This window comes from Trachemys scripta, chromosome 10 (assembly GCF_013100865.1).
Source record: "Trachemys scripta elegans isolate TJP31775 chromosome 10, CAS_Tse_1.0, whole genome shotgun sequence".
NCBI lineage: Eukaryota > Metazoa > Chordata > Testudines > Emydidae > Trachemys > Trachemys scripta.
This window is the reverse complement of record NC_048307.1, coordinates 31,584,009-31,605,448: the sequence shown is the minus strand read 5'-3', so window position 1 is coordinate 31,605,448 and position 21,440 is coordinate 31,584,009. Positions and strand designations below refer to the sequence as shown.

The 21,440-nt window shown below is 43.1% G+C and overlaps 1 protein-coding gene across 10 annotated transcripts in view; it reads left to right on the top strand.

Annotated features, from left to right (window-relative positions):
• The first annotated feature begins 207 nt into the window (after positions 1 to 207).
• The window catches only part of NPRL3 (NPR3 like, GATOR1 complex subunit), a 115,686-nt gene continuing 94,453 nt past the window's right edge, over positions 208 to 21,440 (top strand). Inside the window, exons 1-3 of one of the 10 annotated variants that reach the window (XM_034783058.1) lie at positions 208 to 420; positions 13,345 to 13,414; positions 19,441 to 19,479. In XM_034783058.1, the coding sequence (XP_034638949.1) occupies positions 222 to 420; positions 13,345 to 13,414; positions 19,441 to 19,479 (308 nt within the window). In that variant the 5' untranslated portion in view covers positions 208 to 221. Of the gene's footprint in view, positions 503 to 1,489; positions 1,602 to 2,491; positions 2,511 to 13,344; positions 13,415 to 19,440; positions 19,480 to 21,440 lie in introns of those variants that run through there. The other 9 variants (XM_034783057.1, XM_034783061.1, XM_034783064.1 and 6 more) reach the window with 9 other exon arrangements.

The window sequence follows — 21,440 nt, the reverse complement described above, 5'->3', positions numbered from 1 at the left end:
CTGTGCACGGGTCTGTGCTGGGCCTGCGTGCGGCAGAGCTCCCCGTCCTGTTCTCGTGCGGGCCCGAGCAGCCCGGGGCACGGCAGAGCCGCGGGGGGAGGGGATCTCATGCCTCACACGAGCGGGCCCAGCCTCGGGGAAAGCGTCGCTCGCTTCTCGCCGGCCCGCGGCAGAGCGCGACCTCTAGACCGGAGCAGCTCGAACCGGCGGCCACTCAGCGCATGCGCGGAACCGGAAGTCCGCCAGGCATTGCTTCTTTAGGGCCCTTCTATGCTACTGAACTGAGGCGTCTCTATAGCCCGCGGCTGCCGCTCGCTCGGGGAGCTGTGAGGGAGGGGGAGTGGCGGCGCCTCCGGCTGCCTCGCGGGGAGCCGGCGCGGGGGGATGGGCGAGAGTACCAGTCCCATCAGCGTGATCCTGGTGAGCTCGGGCAGCCGCGGCAACAAGCTGCTCTTCCGCTTCCCCTTCCAGCGGGGCCCGGAGCACCCGGCCGCCCAGGCCGGTAAGTGACAGCGCGGGGCCACGTGCCGGGCGGCCGGGCGCACGAGGCTGGAGCGGGCCACTAGGCCTCGGGGCTTCGTCCTCTGGGCCTTGTCGCGCGCGCAGAGCGGCCTGAGCCCCCCCCGCCCCTCCCGCTGTGTGGGCTGGTCCCGCGGGTGCCGGCCTGGCCGCGTGGCCAGGAGCCGGACCCCTCCCAGACACACAAGGGCTTGCTTCCCATCCCGGTTGAAGAGCGAGGCGGGGGTTGGGCTCTGGCCCTGGGGAGTAGCCCGGCAGCGCTGGGGGGCAGGAAGCCGAGCTGGAGGGATGAGGGGGGAGCGGCCAGGCGATGGTGGAGTTCCTGAGGCCAAGGGAAGGAAGGAGGGAGGGAGGGAGAGCAGTGGAATAAGGACAATGACCTTCATAACAGTAGACAAACTCAGAGAACCAGTGTGTAAGGTCCCGAAGGAAGACAATCTTAGAGGAAAATCTCAGTTCACGAGAGGTGGGGGCAGTGTTTTCCCCAGGAATTGAAATTAGGAGGGGTGTTGGACTATTTGGATGAGGGCTGACGAGGGTTGAGACCGGGAAGGCAAAAGTGGGCTGTATGACACCACAGTAAAAACTGAAAAATGTTTCATGACCATTTTATTAGATTTAACTCATGTTTTAAAATATCACAGAAATTAAAGTTGGCTATTCAAGCTATGTAGTAATGTGTAGTATGAAGTACTATGAAGCACTACATCTACATCCATCTTGATTTCTTGTTGTAATTTTGCACTCATTGGTGTCTTGTGTGTCTGTTACTTCCAGTCCTTCATGATATGCTCATGATCAGGCAGAAGTCAACTTCTTTCAGAACACAAAATTCTATTCATTGAGGGAAAAGAACACTCAACTGTAGCTGTTGTGACTCGGAGTATCAAGAGATGAATTCCTACTTCTTTCATCCCAGGAAACAGCACAAAGATTGGGTCGAACCACTAGTGATGATAAAAAAGTTGAAGTTAATTCTTCATTCATTCGTCGTACGATATTCCACTCTGTGTTCAAAATTCTCTATTCTGTTCTGATCACATAGCAGCCCTGTTGCTGGTAGTGCCTCATTCCACACAACTGTAAGTGCTTTATAAGACGGGCATCTGTAAAAGCTACGTGAAGGTTGAGTAGAATCCAGAAATCACTATTGTAGATTTGTAAGGATTAAGTCTGTGTACTTTTTCAGCTGGTTTAACAAGCACTTCTTGTCCTCTTCACTGAAGGAGTCAATATAAGTACTTTAATTAGTTAACTTCTAGACTGAAGTCTCTGCTTCTTCCAGTACATTTTCAATGGATATCTCTCTGATTAATCCAAGGGTAGTTTGGACAGAGATCTACTACTGTTGTAGCAGATGCCTGGATGACATTGTTTAATGATCCAAGTGGTTTCAACAGTAGACATACAAGAGAGAGAATTGCGATAGTCTTCTCTGAACATAGCAACAAAAGTAGTCCGCCAGCCTCGCTACTTAGATCTGTTCTATCTTGGTGGATACTTTCCAAAGCCAGTAATAATGGTTGCAGTAATTTTAAGACAACAGCCAAGAATCACTCATGAGAAAGCCAGCAGGTTTTCCCAGGTTGGACTCATTTGAACTTCAATCCCAGTGTATCTTCTATTTGTTTCCAAGATGCTCAGTCCTTGTGGATCCTTGCTGACAAAAAGAGTATAAAAAAGCCATTAAATTTGTGGCTTTTTAATGTCTTTTGAAGATTCTGCAGCTTGTACTAGTGCTAGCTGGAGTAGATGGCCTCTGCAGCGTGTATAGGAGAGATTAGGGTTACACTTTTTTCTAGCAAAGCTTGTACTCCACTATGTCTTCCATAGAAGTTTGTAGCTCCATCAAATGCACAAGCAGCCATCTATTTGGGGTTCAGTTTACAAGCATTTAACTCTTCTAAGATGTCACAGATGCAACTGATTTGTCTTCTATAACCTGAACATCTAGAATGCATCTACTGGCCTACCACAGACATCAAGATAACGTACGTAATGACTTAATACTTGATGCCTATTTGCCTCGGTGCATTCATCAGCCATGTATGCACATATTTTGAATATGGTGACAGAGTTCTTCACTTTTTCAACTGCTGAGTCTTTCACTGTTCACTGCATGCTTCTAGAGAGTCAGCTGAGTTTTTTGCAGAAAGATAGTGAGCATTTACCAGTTTTATTCGAAACCAGTGTCCAACTTCAGGATTAACAAGTGACAATGCACTTAACATTGGCCTCCAGTTTGTAGTGTGTTGTATCTCTTGCTTAAATAGAAAGTATGATGCAACAGCTATGTTGGTTCACATAAACTGAGTTAAAACAACGAGGAGTCCTTGTGGCACCTTAGAGACTAACACATTTATTTGGGCATAAGCTTTCGTGTGTTAAAACCCACTTCATCAGATGCATGAAATGGAAAATACAGTAGGCAGGTATAAATACACAGCACATGAAACTGAGTTGTGTCTCCAGCATTCTTAACAGCCTCATTAAGTTCTTTTAAAATTGGCTTTGATAGTGACTGGTATATAAGGCTTTCTGCATGTTGATGCAGTCCAGAGGCATGGTGTTTTGGAGCCTTTTCATAAAGGTTGTCAGTATTGGCTTAGCTCAGGGGTGGCCACCCTGTGGCTCCGGAGCCGCATTCGGCTCTTCAGAGGTTAATATTTGGCTCCTTACCTAGGCACTGATTCTGGGGCTGGAGCTATGGATGCTAACTTTCCAATGTGCTGGGGGGTGCTCACTGCTCAACCCCCGCTCTGCCTCAAGCCCTGCCCCCACTCCATTCCTTCCCCTGAACCTTGCATGCCCTCGCTCCTCCCCTTTTCCCCCATAGCCTCCTGCATAGGCGCTGATTGGTGGGGGCTGCCGGAAGGCACTGGGGAGCAGATGGGGGGCTGCTGACCTATTACTGTGGCTCTTTGGCAATGTACATTGGTAAATTCTGGCTCCTTCTCAGGCTCAGGTTGGCCACCCCTGGCTTAGCTGATCAGTCTGGCAAACCAGGCTCCTCCACTTTTACTATATAAATCCATGATATGCCCACATCTTGAATATTGCATGCAATTCTGGTCACCTCATCTCAAAAAAGATATATTGGAATTGGAAAAGGTACAGAGAAGGGCAACAAAAATGATTAGGAGTATGGAACAGATTTCATATGAGGAGGGAGTAAAAAGACTGGGACTTTTCAGCTTGGAAAAGAGACGGTTAAGAGGGGATATGATAGAGGCTTATAAAATCTTGACTGGTGTGGAAAAAATGAATAAGGAAGTGTTATTTACCCCTTCACTTAACACAAGAACCAGGGGTCACCCAATGAAATTAATAGGTAGCAAGTTTAAAACAAACAAAAGGAACTATTTCTTCACACAACGCAGAGTCACCTGTGGAACTTTTTGCCGGGGATGTTGTGAAGACCAAAATTACAACAGGGTTCAAAAAAGAACTAGATAAGTTCATGGAGGTTAGGTCCATCAATGGCTATTAGCCAGGATCGGCAGGGATGTAACACTATGCTCTGAGTGTCCCTAGCCTCTGTTTGTCAGAAGCTGGGAGTGGACGATGGGATGGATCACTCGATGATTCCCTATTCTGTTCATTCACTCTCAAGCACCTGGAATAGTCACTGTCAGAAGATAGGATACTGGGATAGATGGACCATTGATCTGACCCCCTATGGCTGTTCTTACATAAAAATAATAATAAAAAAGTTTAGTACAGAAACTCCCCAAGATAATGACCTCTTGAGATAGTGATGATGTGAGATAATGACCTTGGCAAATAATGCATTTTAAAAATCTTGGCCTACTAGGAAATGTATATTTATATAAGTTTCCCAGTCACAAATCTAGCATTCTGGAGAAAAGTCACTAAAACATAGTCCAAAGCTCTGGCTGCTGTTGTTTGTCGTGCCACCGTTCACTCTACCGCTCCATCCCCATGGCCCTGCACTGTCATCTGCTGCCACCTGCCACTGTGACCTCTGCGAGTTGGTCTCTCGAGGTTCCACCCAGCTCTGAGTGACTTCAGCTCTCAGTGGGGGAACCTCACTGCTAGTGCAGGCTGGGCTGTCTCTTCCACAGAAACACTGTCCCACAGCAGGTCTAAGCACTTAGATCTGATTATCAGTGATTTCAGCTCTAGTGGTCACTTAACAAACCAAAAGACTCTCTATGAAGCCTAATCAGCTCTATCTCTAAACAGGAGAGAGGGGCAGGTCAAATAGTATCTGTGACTCTTAGGTAGCGCCCACACCACCAAGCAAAACACCTGTGACCCATCCTCTTCACTAGGATATGGCATCCAAACCTCTTGCTTAGGGAGTGCAGTTCAGTTGAGGGTGACCAGTGCTTAATTTGTAACGAAAGAGGTGCTGGGGCTCAAGCAAGTTTGTTACTTTCATAACTGATGTGACAAGCCCAGAGGTCCCAGGGCTATGAACTGCCAAGCCTAGAGGTGCTGTGACTCAGCCCTGGCAAGCCCTAGCACAAATTAAGCACTGAGGGAGACCCCCTCATTCAGCCTGGCTAAGTACAGTTCTGCTGCCCTTTACTCATACAATAATGATAACAACATTTCATGACCTCCACATTTAATACGTAAGTGATTTGTAACCCAACACCAGCCAAAATTGATAACTTGGGCAGCACAGCTCTGTCTGCTGGATACCCAGTCACAGTAGGTGTGTTCATGTAAATATAGTCTGGTCCTGAAGCCTTTACATCCACCCCGGCTCATCACTAGCTGTCAGGAGAGAGCTCATTCAGACCTCACTTATAAATAATAATTTGAAATTATTAGGTAGGCCAATATAGCCGAAACAAATGTGCCGACATTGTCATAAATAACAGCTGTATGAGGAAGCTAGTCTTTGTTCATACTTTTCAAACCCTTTATGCTTTCTCAGGTACAAGTATTTTCTCATATACTGTATATGCTTTTAAAGTGTGTATTAATGTTTCAATTTCAATTCAAATTTCCAGCCAACGACTAAATTGGCAACACTGCATGTAACTGGGGAGGTGTTGGGGAAATTCAGGGGGTTGTACACCCCCTTGGGTGGGGTCTAGGGAAATCCCTGGCTGCGGGTTTCTTAAGGAGACTATTAAATTGAGCACAGCAGACTATTCCGATATGAAGGAAAGATAGGAGGAGTAAGACTCGAATGATCTGAAAATCAGAAAGGATTCTTACAAAAAGGGGCAACAGGGACAAATTGCTAAGGAGGAGTACGGAAGTATACTAAGCAGTGGTGTTGTAGCTGTGTGGGTTCCAGTATGTTAAATGGTCCCTCGAAATATGTGTTAACTACTCATGCTAAACCATCTGTTCCACCTTGTATTTAGCTGTGGTACTCTGAGTACGTTTCCCAGACCTGAAGAACTCTGTGTAAGCTTGAAATATTGTGTCTCTCTCCGAAGTTGGACCAGTAAAAGATATTACTTGACCCACCTTAACTCTCTCTCTACAAAAGAATAGCATAGAGGTAAAAACAAAATCAGGCTAAGGCACAAAAGGAATCACACCAAGCAAGGGACATAAAAGACAACAAGAAGAGCAGGGGTTCTCAAACTGGGGGTCGGGACCCCTCGGGGTCGTGAGGTTATTATATGGGGGGTCATGAGCTGTCAGCCTGTACCCCAAACCCCAGTTTGCATTCAGCATTTATAATGGTGTTAAATATATAAAAAAGTGTTTTTAATTTATAAGGGGGGTGGGGTTTCACATTCAGAGGCTTGCTATATGAAAGGGGTCACCAGTACAAAAGTTTGAGAACCACTGAAGAAGAGTTTATTTAAATACATTCGGAGCAAGAGAAAGACAAAGGAAAGTGTAGATTTGCTGCTTAGCGAAAAAGAAGAGCTAATGTGACATCAAGAAGGCTGAGGTGTTTAATACCTATACTGCTTAAGTCTTCACTAAAAAGGCTAATGGAGACCAGATACCAAACACAGAAAAGGCTAATATTCTGTGGTGTATTAACAGGAATGTTGTATGTATGTAGGTAATTGTCCTGCTGTGCTCAACACTGGGGAGGCCACAGCTGGAGTAGAGTCCAGTTCTGGGTCCACACTTTAGGAAAGATGTGGACAAATTGGCAAGAGTCCAGAAGGGAGCAACAAAAATGATAAAAGGTTTAGAAAACCTGACCTGTGAGGAAAAGTTAACAAACTGGGCATATTTAATCTTGAGAAAAGAAGACTGAGAGAAGACCTGATAACAGTCTTCAAATATGTTAAGGACTCTTATAAAGAGGATGGTAGGACAAGAAATAATGGGCTTAATCTGCAGCAACGAAGATTTAGGTTAGATATTAGGAAACACTTTGAACTAGTTAAGCCAGTGGTCCCCAATCTTTTTGTGGCCAGTAGCACATTAATGTTTTCAGAAGAGTGTGGCGGGCGCCAACAATTTTTCAAGGCTTATTTTGTATTTGTACATTAAATAATACGGAAAACATGATATTTAATATTACATAATATATGAATCAAGAGAGAAGCTGAAGAGAAGCCACGAGGATAGAGAACTCCGGCGCCCACAGCCCCGGAGTTCTCTGTCCCCGGCAGGCGCGGGGCCCCGGCTTCTCTCCCCTGCTGGGCACTAGGCGGGTGCACATAAATGCCCTGGCAGGCGCCACGGTGCCCGTGGGCACCGCGTTGGGGACCACTGAGTTAAGTTCTGGGATAATCTGTCAAAGGACATTGTGGAATCCCCATCATTGGAGGTTTTTAAAAGCAGGTTGAACAAGTGTCTGTCAGGGATTATCTAGATTTACTTGGTGCTGCCACTGTGCAGAGTGCTGAACTTGATGATTTCTCAAGGGCCTTCCACCCCTCCATTTCTATGATTCCATACATTGTATGTTTTAAAGCTGCAGGTAGGAGGGCTAGAAACCAACTTTGTTATTATTTGTATTGCAGTAGTGCCTAGGAATCCCAGTTTTGGAGCAGCCCCTGTTGTGCTAGGCACCCAACAGACAGAACAAAAAGACAGTAGTTCCCCTATAAAAATGGGGATAATGATACTGACCTCCTTTGTAAGATCCTTTGGGATTTATCTACTGATAAAAAGAATTATATAAGAGCTAGATATTATTTAGTATTTAAATGAAAGATGAGGTTCTCGCTTAATCACATGCCTCCAGGAGCTGGGACTTCAAGAAAAATATCAAATATTGTGAGACTCACGATAAAATTTTAAGAGTTGGCAACACCAGGATTTCAAAAGTTTGATGGGAGAAAGATCCAGCAAAATGTCCATTCGCAAAAGTTAAACACTCTTTTTTTGTTTTCTCACTTGAATAGATTATCTTTATCCAAAGGGTTCCCAGAAGCCAGTGCAATGAGCATCTGATCTATTCACACAGTTGAATGTAGCGTGGAGAAGCACATATGATGAGTTATATGTTCTAGTAGACTTAGTTCAATTTCCATTCCCTCCTTTCCCAGTTACTCATAATTCTAAAGCAATTCCTTTTTGGGCTGACATTTTGAGTGCCTGGTTTTAATATTCGATCTAAATGTAAAACCTTTAAAAGTATAGTCATTTCACCTCTACCCTGATCTGATGCACAGTGTCATTGTGGCCGAAGACAAAAGTTCCCTATGACCTACCCTCAGTCTGCTACTGTAGAATGCTGCTAGTTCATGTTCAAGATCTGTCTGAGGTAGAAGAAGCCTTCTGATTGCTTTATTCTTTCCGCCAAAGGGTAATGATGGACAGTTGCTTCCTTTTATAGATTCACAGATTCTAATGTCAGAAGGGTTTGTGATAAATTAGTCTGACCTCACGTATAACACAGGCCAGAGATCTTCCCCAAAATAATTCCTAGAGCAGATCTTCTAGAAAATCATCCAACCTTGATTTAAAAATTGTCAGGGATGGAGAATCCACTATGGCTCTTGGTAACTTGTTCCAATGGTAATTATCCCCACCGTCAGAAATTTACCTTATTCCAGTCTGTTTGTCTAGCTTCAACTTCTAGTATTGGATCGTGTTATACTTTTCTCTACTAGATTTAAGAGCTTATTATTAAATATTTGTTCCTCATGCAGGTACTTATAGACTGTAATCAAGTCATGCCTTAACCCTTCTCTTTGTTAAACTCCAGGAGCTCAGTCTGTTTAGTTTATCACCATAAGACATCTTTTTCTAATCCTTTAATCCAGGGGTCGTCAACCTTTCAGCATTGGTGTGCCGAGTCTTCATTTATACACTCTAATTTAAGGCTTCGTGTGCCAGTAATACATTTTAACGTTTTTTTAGAAGGTCTCTCTATAAGTTTATAATATATAACCAAACTACTGTTTATATGTAAAGTAAACAAGGTTTTCAAAATGTTTCAGAAGCTTTATTTAAAATTAAATTAAAATGCAGATTTTATCAGTTTAGTGTGATCCGTGCCCTTGCTTTTCTTTGCTGAGTTTTCCAATATCTGGCATGTATCTGGATACTTTAAGCTAAACACAGGCTTCTGAGCGATCACTTGTTAACCGGCTCCGAGAGGGACAGAGGACAGATTTCATGTGTGAAAATACCTGTTCACACAGGTATGTGGATCCAAAAGCTGAAAGCATTGCAAACGCAATTTTCTTCAAACAGTTAAATTTCACTGGCAGGGACGTCCAGCAGGTCAGAATAGAGGCTCCATGATCTCTCTCAGTAGCTTCATGTGCGCTCCGCAGATCCACAAACTTTGATGTCCACAATTCTGAGCTTTTTAACTGAATGAGCTGCATTTCGAAATCTTCAACACCCATCCACTGAAATACAGACAAATCCAAGTTGCTTTCATTGAACTTTTCAGGTTTAATTAGGAAAGAAAGCATTGGGCCAAATCGCTGGAAATCTTGAAATCTGTCAGAAAATTCTGATTTCAGTTCTTGCATATACATTCCAATCTCATCGACACTGACAGTGCAACGTGTCGATAGCTCTTTTATGAGTTGGAAGTAGCAGAAAGTAGAAGTTTGAATATCCCAGGAAAAAACTGCTAGTTTCACAACAAATGCTTTCCTGGACCTTTATGAAGCCTGAACAGTTTGCCCTGGAGACACAGGTTGAGTTCGTTTAGGTGAGCGGTGATATCCGTTAGAAACATGAGCTTACACAGCCATTTGTCATCATAATGTTCAGGGTAGTTTTGTTCTTTTTCTGACAAAAAGGCCTTGATTGCATCAAAACAGTTTACAAAGCGCACCAAAACCTTGCCACGACTTAGCCACCGAATGTTGCTGTGAAGTGGGATGTCGTTATAAGCACTGTCCATCTCTTCTAGCAGTGCTTGAAATTGTCTGTGAGTCAAAGAAGATAGAGCAACAAGGAAATTCACAATTCGCACCACTGTATTCATCACATTATTAAGCTCTGAATTAGAAATTTTAGCACACAGGTTTTCTTGATGAATGAGACAGTGAAATTTGACTGTTGGATGGGCAATTTGATCTTGTAGTAACTTTACAAATCCCTTCTGTTTTCTGACCATGGCAGGAGCACCATCTGTTGTCACACAAAATATTTTTCTGGTGTCAACGCCTCATTCTTCAAAATGGTTTACAAAACTTACCAGTATATCGTCCCCCTTTGTTGTGCTATGCAGGGGTTTTAGGCAACAAAGTTCCTCTCGGATTTCATCGGAAGCACAGTCTCTTGCAACAGCTGCCAAACGTGGAACGTCGTTTATTATCCACGCTCTCATCAACTGCAACACTAAACACTACTGTGTCTTTCAATGCAGTTGTCTGCCTTTTCCTTAATGTTTTCTGCCATTTCACTTATGCGTCTCTCAACTGTTCTGGCAGAGACGGGCAGTTCTTTTATTCTAGATATGATTGTATCTTTATTTGGCAAATCATTGAACAAAATCTCCGAACTGCTGAGAAAAACTTTTTATATATTTCCCCATCTGTAAACGGCTTTCCGTTTTTTGCAATGCACTGTGCAATCTTGTAACTTCCTTCTGTAGCTTGATTTTTTACTTACACTTAACCTTTTAAAAACACTGCTTTGCTTCTCATAGGCTGCTACTGCCTTTTTGATTGATTCAGTCTTGTCTGCTTCGTCAAGAAATGTTTTTTTTTTTTTTCATGCTTCGTTTCAAAATGTCGTTGAACACTCGATGTGCGACAAACAACACTTCCATAACAGAAAGCACAAATAGCATGGTCCTTCTTTTCAATAAATCCAAATGCGTCTGTCCAAGCAGGCTGAAATGATCGGACATCTAGCTTCACTTTCTTAGGAGCTGCCATTTTGTCAAATGTTCCCTTCAACTCTCAGTGGCGAAAAAAATGGCAATAGAAGGCAGGCACAAGGTTAAACGCAGTGTGGTCTGATATAAGCAATTTTAAGATGGGATGCTGAGCTGCACCCTCTCTTGCCTTGTGTGCAACCCTCACTGTCCCAGGCTGGGGACAGTGGGCCACAGTGGAGAGGCTGCAGAGCACTGATCCAAGGCCAGGAGCAGAGCCCAGGGTGGCCTGCTGGGACTCCAGGCCAGAAAGCAGGCTGAGCAAGGCTGGAGATCCTGACCTGGCTGGCAGGAGGTCAGCGTCTGGAACCCCAGATCGGCAGCTGAGGTGAGTGGAGCTTGCGGCTGGTAGGGCTGAGCAGGGCTGGAGGCCTGGACCCTGTCTGGCAGGGGGCCTGCGCAAAGTGAGTGGGGCTGTGGCAGGGGGGACCCCAGCTGGCAAGGGGCCAGCAGCCAGAACCCCCAGAGCAGCTCCTAAGTAGCTCAGCCTGCCTGCTCCTCTGGGGTTTCAGCTGCTGGCTCCTGCCAGCCAGGGTCTCAGCCTGCTGCCAGCCTGGGGTTCCTTCCCCCAGGCCAGCAGCGGGTTCTGAGTGGGACCGGTGGTGGGACCCTGGCTGGCAGGAGCCGGCGGCGGAAAGCCCCAGAGTGGTGGCGGGCTGAGCGTGCCGTAGGTTGCCAACCCCTGCTTTAATCATTCTATGGCTCTTCTCTGAACCCTCTCCAATTTATCAACATCCTTCTTGAACTGTGGACACAAGAACTGGATGCAGTATTCCAGCAACAGTTGCACTAGTGCGAAATACAGAGGTAAAATGACCTCTCTACTCCTACTCAAGATTTCTCTGTTTTTGCATCCCAGGATTGTATTAGGCCTTTCGGCCACAGTGTTGCACTGGGAGCTCATGTTCGGCTGATTATCCGCCATGATCCCCAAATCTTTTTCAGAATCAGTGTTTCTCAGGGTAGAGTCCCCCATCCTGTAAGTATGGCCTATAGTCTTTGTTCCTAGATGTATATGTTTACATCTAGCTGCATTAAAACTCATAATTTGCTTGCATCTAGTTTAGCAAACGATCCAGATTGCTCTGTATCTGTGATCTGTCCTCTTAATTATTTACCACTCCCCATTTTTTTGCATCATCTGCAAACTTCATCAGTAATAATTTTATGTTTTCTTCTAGATTGTTAATAAAAATGTTAAATAGCATAGGATCAAGACTTGATCCCTGCAGGTTCCCACTAGAAACACACCCTTCTTAAGAACACTCATTTATAGTGTTCCTTTTATGGGGGCTCAGCCTTGCCCTTAATTAACATCAGTTAGATCTTTAGGGAAGATTTTTCAACTCTCTAGGCTCAAATGCCATCAGTACACACAATGCCCAGCTCTGTGTTCTCCTTTTCACCCCAGCTGGACTGTTGTTTTGAAATTTCCTGGATGTAAAATGGCTGGCTTTAACTACCCCTAGGCAAGATCATGTGATGGATTTGGAAAATCTTGACAAAATCTATTCTATTTAGGCTGAAAATATGTGAGAGAGTCTCCAGTGGCTTCATATGTTCTGAGAATTCTTTGATTTCCTAAAGGCTATACCTTGGTCTAATTTCAGTTGGGTTTAGTATGTGGGTGCTGGGTGGTGGTGATAGTGGCCTGTGATATACAGGCGGTCAGACCGCAAAGCACCTAACAAGTAACAGATAGCAAATAAACCTTTAGTTCGTATCAAAAGGTCACATATTTTATCCTTGATCTTTGTGCTAACCTTCCAATGTCATCAAAGAGCATTTAACACCCCGTTGTAGGTGTTAAAATGTGATTTGCCAAGAGAGAAGATGTTTAAACCCTCTTTTGCATTATTTACCTAGATCAGCTGAAAGTTGTTTGAAAACTGTTTTTTTTTTTTCCATTCTTGCTGATGGCATTAGATCTTTAGATTTCTTTCTCTGTGTAAGAGGACCCTCTGAAGGGCTAGTCAACTTGCTGGCTTGTGACATCAGAAACTATGATAATTACACCTGAGCAATAGTAGGGGAAAGGAGTTAATCAAACTTTTAAAAGTTTGATTGTTTGCTGACTACACCTCTACCTCGATATAACGCTGTCCTCGGGAGCCAAAAAATCTTACCGCGTTATAGGTGAAACCGCGTTATATCGAACTTGCTTTGATCCACCAGAGTGCGCAGCCCCGCCCCCTCCGGAGCACTGCTTTACCGCGTTATATCCGAATTCATGTTGGGTCGCGTTATATCGGGGTAGAGGTGTATCTATTTAATTCATATTTCTGCCAGATACTTGGGAAATCAGTTCTCTTTGTGAAAGTTTCAGCACCCCTTCATCTTCAGTTGAAGGATGAGGACACTTCTGGTCCTGTTTCTCAGACTGTCTTGGAGCAAAAACAGAGAAGTCAAGGCTGGATGTTTCTAATATAAAAAAGGAGGGCTTTTGTTGTTGTTTTTAAAGAGAACACTTTTGGGCCTTCCTAGTACATCCTTTAGAAAAAGGCACAAACACACATTTCTTTTTGAAGGTCACTGTTAAGCAATTCGAAATTCTTTTTTTCCATTTGCTTCAGGTAAGCCAAGGAGCAGATATGCTGTGAATAGCACTAATGACAACACAGAAGACCAAGATGGAGACTCCAGGTAAGGAAATTTCCCCTCAACCAAAAGTTTTAAAATAAAGGAGGAGAATGGCCCATTCTCCTTTCTTGCACACTAGTTGAGTAGGCAAATCCTCTTGTACTGTATGAAAGGAGATCTGCAAAGAAAAACTCAGAACCGAGTTAATCTCAGACAGATGTGCTGGATGCACCTACTAATCAGGCACTTCTTGTGAGAGTCAGAGTGCTGCTGAAGGTGCTGGTTTTCGGGCAAGATGTAAATCAGACATTCTAACCTCTTCTGGTCATTAAAGAGCCCATGCCACTCTTTGAAAATAGGAGTGTTAATCCAGTTGCCTTGGTCAGATTTCAGTTCTACCTACCTGCATCTCCAGATGGGAGTTACAGTTGGATGCAGTGTTCTTCACTTGCTGCCTTAACTCTCATGTAGAATTGTGTGCAAATTAACTGGTGTGTTTCCCCAGAGGTAGCTGCAGTTTTTTGTTGGATGAAGTGATGTCTCATAAGGATACTGAAATTTAAACAATGTTTTTGGGATCCTTGGATGAAAAATGCTCTGGAGGTGCTGAGTGTCCCTGTGTATTATTCTGTTTAAATTGATCTTTTAAACATTCTTCTTACTTCATGCAGAGTCTCCTGCTTTGTTCTGGTTTGTGCATACCACAAAATTTATCACTCTGGGCTGTCGCAGATGTTGGCAAAGTCCGCAGGTGTCCTGAGCTCACCCTTAGCTAAGTTGGTGTTCTCTGGGGCATGTTTTTTAAATCTTACGAAATAGTTAAACTCCTTACAATTGGAGTTCCTGGAATATTGCGTTCAATTCTGGAATCCACTTCAAATGGATGTTGAAAAATTGGAGAATGTTCAGAAAAGAGCCACCAGAATGATGTGAAGTCTGGAAAACATGCCTTTCAAATACTTATAAGCTACATACATTGAGCTCCTTTGGTCATAGTGTAGAAATACCTACATATGGAGAAGATTTTGGATAGTAGAGTTTCTTTAATCTAGGAGACCTGATGAAAGTGCTCTTTGTGTGCTTATGCATCTGCATTCAAATGTGCAGAGGTGGCTTCATTTTAAACCTGCTAGCTGTGACAAAGTCCTTTTCTGAAATTACACTTGAGTCTAATTCTTCCTTTGCAAAAGTCCTTCTCTGGCTCCCAGAATAATCAGTATTTTTCACATTAATCACATTTTTCACAACTTTCCTCTCACATGCTAATGGAAGGAAAGAGATAAAGTCTTGTCTACAGCTGAAGAACTGATACAACGGCTAGACTGATCCCCATCTTCAGAAATGATAGCTCATAGCAACAAGTGACTTCTTCCATCAAATTACTGCACGTGCTGTTAATGTACAACATGTTATCAAATTGTTTCCTGAGATGCACTAACTTTACTTTCTTCAAATATAAAGTCATACAAATGCCTTCTGTTTTGCATTTTTGTCTTGAAATATGATGGCCGGACAGCTCCAGTTTTCAGATCTGTATCTTTCAATAGATTGTGACTCTGATTCTTCTTCTCTTTCCCCTTATGCCATCATCTGGAGTCAAGTCGTTGAGCAAGCATGCACTATCTTTGGCTGTCCATTGCAGCACTAAGATCCACCTGCTTAGGTCCCTAATCTTTGATGCGATCCATCCACCACTTCCTCAGCTTTCCACGGGGTTTGTTTACTACCATGCTGTCATCCCATTCGATCTTCGTCTGTTCCTCTTCATTCATCCTCTGCATGTGTCTGAACCAGGGAAGTCACGCTTCCTGGATTTTGTCAGCTATGTTAGACTTTGACTGCCATCCTAATGCTTTCATTTTGAAATCTGTCACTTTGTGTAACTCCTTTTATAGTGCAAAGACATCTTACCTTGAACAGCTGTAGGCATTGAATCTGCTGCCTCTTCACCACCCATGTTTCTGCACCATACAGCATTGCTGGGTGCACTATTGTTCTATAAAGTAGGGCTTTCAGTCTCAGAGGCATATGCTTGTTGTGCACAACACTTGTGTCTCAACAAACATTCAAGCTCACTCTTGAGGTACTTGAACTGGTCAATTTGTTTAGTCGTACTTCATTAATCTCTATATCCAGTTTTCCTGTGGCATCTCTACTGACCCACATGACCCTAATCTTACTCATGTTCATTTTTGTCCAATGCCTGCTTAGCTTGTCATGCCACTGGTTTACTATTTTCCCTAAGTCACCTTTTAAGGATGCCCTTACTACTACATCATCTGCATATAGCAGTTTTTCATCTTTTTCCGTTGTCACCAGTTTTTGAACGGATAGTGTGAACATCTCAGATTGAACAGACTCAATGGAATAGACTACTGCTTTTTCTCAGTTAATTCTGTTCTTTTCAAAGTATATACTTTACATTTTCCTTTAAATGAAAAACCAGTGTGATACCTTTAATTGCACTCCAGTGAACATAACTCAGTTATAATCAAGCCCTTGAGCTGGGGAGAAAAATCAAATCTGCATTTAGCAGGAAACCTTTTAATTGGAGCATGAGACAAGTTGCCAATAGTTTATAGATCGGTACATAATACAATTGCTCCTAAAGTGGAAAGAGGATAGTATTTACTTCATTAGGTTTTAGCAGTAGCAATCCCCACTGTTAGCATTAGCTTTAGTAAGAGATTTCGTGAGGCTGTGAAGTACTTATGTGTTTGTGGTCACAAATTAGAATAACTTGATTTTGAAGATTAGATTTGCTTTGTAATTTTATTTACTGATGGCATTACTGCAGAGAGAGTTAAGGTGGTTTAGGTGTCTGAACTCTGTATTTCCATACCTTAACATAATTGGATTTTTAAAAAATTTAGACTTATCTCTTGAATTTCCTGGGTTTGTTAATGCTTGTTTTTGAGATAATTACAGCATTCTTGTGATGCTTTCACCCATAGTTACTGGTATATACTCTCAGCCTGAACTCTATTTTAATATTGTCTGGGTTTTCATCTCCTTTTCAGAAGCAACTGGAGTAGCAAAAATACTTGCATTGTATTGTTAGCTTCCTGATAGAAGGCGACTATCTAGTAGGATCAGCCATCTGTAAGAACAAACTTGGCCTGACAAACATATCTCCGCTTGCTTCCTCCTAGCCTTCCACTTTTCCCCTCCTACCCAAATAACCCAGTTAAAACACATCTCCTCTCCAAAATGTCTTACAAATATTAAATAATCATCACAACTGGTGGAGAATTGTATTGGCTCTTTTGCACAAATGGGAAAACTGAGGTACACAGGCCTTAAGTGACTTTCCCAAAGCCATAAGGTAAGGCTTGGTCTACACTTAAAAAGTTTTACTGTGGTTATGTCAATTGGGGAAGTGATTGTGTCTCTTCCCAGTCTCCCCCCAACATAGCTGTGATGGTAAAAGTGCTAATGTAGATGCACTTATATTGGTATAACCTATACTTAAGGCTAGTGATTTTAGGTTTTAATTGATAAAACACTCAGAGTTTATCTATATCTATATACAAATCAGTGTTTATTCAATAAATATTGCGAAAAGCCAGAAATGGTTTGCGTTGACTTCACCACTTTTCCAGTGCAGTTTGTTTATATAGGTGATGTCCCTGCTCCCTGGCTTTCATCTAAGGGCTTGTATAGATGGACCAATAATGCAGACTGCAGATTGCGATTTCTAAAACGTATTGTGCATTAGTTGATCTGAGTTGACCCTTCTGATGCATACTAAAATTTCCCTAGTGTGCTTTAACATAGTGTTGTTTGAAGCAATACTGTGTTAAAGCAGACTAGGATACAAACGTGCTACATGGTAAACCAGGGGTTCAACTACAAAGATCAAAGTAAAATACCGGTAAGTCATTTTTATACAGATCATAAAAATTAAAGTAGATCCTGTTTATACAAGAATTTTGGGAAGTACCCAAAAAAATCTTATTATGGTATCAGAGAGAGAGCTCTGGGGGGAAAAAACATTTTTGGGGCATCTACATAAAACTCAAATTGTTAAGAATAAACCCCCAAGAATGAAATGAATGAAAATCTGAAAAACAGGACCTCTGTCTATCCTATCTGGCATAAACTATACCGGTGTAAGCACTTTTATACCAATATAACTGTAGCAACACTCGGAAAGTTTTTGCCAGTTTAACCATGGTTAAACTGTCAAAAATTTAAGTGTAGAAAAGGCCTAAATTTCTGGCATAGTAGAATTCTGGGTACCAGACTGGGAGTCAGGAATTCCTTCCCAGCTGTTACCAAGCTGATTCAGTTGGGACAACCAGCACATTCAGGGATTGCTGTGTCAACAACAGGCTTTTGCACAAGTTGGCTCTCAAACCCTTGTAGCATTAAGCAACTACAGCAGCATGTTCCTTCGAGAGGGAAATCCTCAGCTGTCTGCTGAGCTGGGGAGTCTGATACAGATAAGGCAATGCTAGTGCTGTAGTACCAGGAAACCAGCACCCTCCCTCTCAGGTCCTCATACTCCTTTACCCTCCACCACATGGAGCACAATCCTCTTGCCCCATACCTGCTGCTTCAGTCTTTGGTTCAATAGTGAGAGCTATAAAAACCCATGAGAATGTCTCCCCAGCTGTTGGGAGCATTCTCTCTATATCAAGGTTTTTCCAGTTGTCGGTCTCATGTATGTACCTTTTTGTTAATACACCTATTTTAACAGCTCAGAAACTCGTTAAAGTAAGACACTGCTGAAGAGTGTACTACTGAGCTGCGCTATAACAGTGCATTCTGGTGATGAGGCTATGTGGCAGGCCCTCCCCTCCTGATTGTAGGAACCAACTCCTATATGCACTCCCTTATTAGCATTTCCAGTGAGACTCTCTCACGTTCAGAAGTGCATATCTTTCCCTTCCCACTTCCTGACTGGCATCTGCTCCCCTCTGATAACTCCTCCATATACACTCACTCTCACTCTTTTCTTTTGTTAAGCACCTACCTGGTACCCCTTACAGGTGTTCTTAGGGGCCTCCCTTCAGTGAAGCACCTGGCTTTCCATCCATCCTTTTAGACACCCATCCCATGATTCCACTTCTCCCTCCTTTGGTGACACTTCTCCCATTTGTAGGGTGCCCCTGGTTTTCTTTGCTGTAAAGTGTCCGGCAGGAGACTGACTTACCTTTCCAGTAGAATGAGTTGACATTTTGATTTCAGGTACAGCTTTTAACATGCATGGTATAAGGCAGCCATGGCTTTATCTGGCCAAATTTTCAATTGCACCATCCATCTTTGGAAACATTTTTATTCTTGAGAGAGAAGCATTTCTATTTGCTCTGTCCACTGGTATCTGGGAGCCAGTGCAGGAGCATCTGCTGCCATAGTGTACAAATAGCTGCAGTTGAGAGCAGAGTCAGTAAGTGCCTTCTTTTGTTCTCTGCATCAAATGGAGGGCTTCATGTCCTTTGCCACAAAACCTTTTTCAGCTTACTCATCTTAAGGCTTTGATTGCTGACTGGTCCTGGGTATGAAATAAGCCAGGGATGGAACTGGCTCTGCCACTGCTGTGAATCTGGCCTGTCTCATATGGGGAGATGTGCTTATTTGGGAATAGCAGCAGTTCCATGTGCAAGACCATCCAAAGGGCCACAAATGTGCATAAAATCCTCAGTGTCCTATGTCTCATCTCTAACCTCTGAGCTACACTGCCAGTGCCTTGCAAGTTGACAAGGAGGGTTTGTGCCATATGATGCTGTGAGCAACTTTAAACAACACAGATGGGTTCTTGTGAACACCAGTAACAATCTGCTCCAGGAAACGAAGTTAAGGAATCTCTTCCTCTGAAATCAGTGTTAGTTTTTCTGCAATTTCTAGGTAAGAATATGCTAGGTAAGCATTAATTATAAAATATGCACCAGCAGTGCCCTTACCATAGGCTTGCTTTTACTCTTGCATGTAGTTCTCTACTGTACAGAAGTTTAACCCTTAATAGTCCATCTTCATTTTTAATATTGTCACTTTTGTGTATCTTGTGTTACTTTGCCTAGTTTATTCTTTTGCTGTATTTTTTGTTTTGTTTTTGTTTTGTGTTTATGCCCATGTTCCCATTTCAGAGAGCAATGTCCTCTAACTGATGAGCAATTGGTTTCAGGGTAAGAGCAAACATTCTAAACAATCATCTGTCTAGAATGGCTTTCTTTTCTCACCATCCTTTAATTGTGCTTTGTTTCTGATTTCCATTTTACACTGAACACTGAGTTAATTTGAACTCTATATTAAATCACAGTGTCCGTAAGAAATGTATTGCCAAGGTTTCTTGCTAGGTGATTTGAAAAAGTCCTGCTAACACTACAGGAAGCACAAAAACGTATCGAGTGGGTGGACCCATACTGTCCTTTCTATTGGTAAAGGAAAGTAAGTAATCCTGCAAGAATCCATGCCTGTGTCAATGAAGGTGCTGCAATGCCTCCAGAAAGCTCCATGGGAATTGGGTCTGGGGTCACGTATCACCAAACACACATTTCATCTTAGTATTAATTACCAAACCCTAAATCAGCTTCTTTCTGACTAGCAATTGATTGCTTACAAGTATGGTCCAATGAGTAAAGTTATTTAATTCCATGATAGCCTTACTGTATTAGTCACTGCAGAGTGACCAAGAAAGTGGAAATGGTACACACTGGGGAGAGGCTCCTTCTTCCAACCTGGAAGAGAATAATGTCTGGAGGCTGGAAAAGAGTCTGAAGAAGCTGGATTGGAGTGAGAGGGAATAAATTCCAAGGTCTCTTCACAGACAACTGCAAGTATTCAGAGCAGGAGTGATGCAGAATAGTCTGGCATTCTCTTAGCTGCATAGCCACTATGCACAGGAACCTGAGATTGCTCCCTCAAGAGCTGAAGCTGTATTGTATGCAGTTGCCTTCTGCCTAGACCAAACAATAGCAGGGAAAAGCTAAGACTCTTTCTCCCTATTCATTTGAACACCTGGTATAAGTCAGTCATGGTATAGAATCTCTTCTTGGGCTCAGATGGCTGTGTCTGTTTGAGGGTGTCTTCCACCCCACCAAAAGAAAATAAAAATAAAACTACTGTTGCTACCACTGGTTCAGTTCCACAGGTGATAGCAATAGTGGCAGCCAGCTAATGCTAGTGCTCCCAGCGTTAACCGTTCTATTGTCTACTGTTGATACCACTGATGGAGTTGAACTGGTGGTAGTAGTCGTGAGAGATTTCTGGTTTAAAAAAATCCCAAACCCTAGTGTAGCCAAGGCCTTTGGTTTCTGTGGTTAGATCCTGCTTGTTCTGTGCCATGGTACAATAAGAGTTTGCTCCCCTTTAGAAATCACAGGGCTTTACATGGTTGCACAAGTGCTGGATCTGTCATTGCCTAGGAGTGGAATCTCGTCGGCTTCAGACAAAACTTTAGGGTTCTGTCAGTTGAAGTATCAATCCCCATTGACTTTAGGCATTTTTACAAACCTCAATAAAATCCCCAAAATGTTAATATAAATAGTAATTATAGCACTTTGGAGCCCTGGTCCTGGATCCGGATCCAGATCCCACTGTGGTGTTCATACAAACCAGTCCAGGCTGGAATAATAAAAACTGATAAACCCCTCAGTCCACCTTCTCTGTAAAAGCCCAAGGAAATAGATTAGCTATGCAGTGTGTCGTCAGGGTTAACAAATCCAGTTTGTGTGACTAAGGGGGAGTGGGATCCAGAGTCAAAGACCCCTCATTCCCTTGAAGAGGCCCTGCTACAATACCAGACTCCTCTCTGTGGAACCAGAGGGCTGTGTATCTCGGGTGCTTCAGCTGATCACATCTGTGGTAGTCTCTCAGAGAGAGAAAGAAGTGTCTCTCAGGTAGGCAGTTACAAACCGTTGAGGGCTTTATAGTTGAAACCAGCTCCTTGACCTTCACCTGGAAGCCAACCAGAAGCCAGTGCAGATTACAGTGTATTCTGCACCAACTTTACCTTCTGAATGGCCTGGTTGTGTAGTCCCATGTTGAACATGTTGTAGCTTAATCTTGAAGTGATAAAAGCCAGTATAATGGGTCGGGGCCCCACAGTCAAGACTTTTCTCTCCAAGGACAGATAGAAAAAATTCCC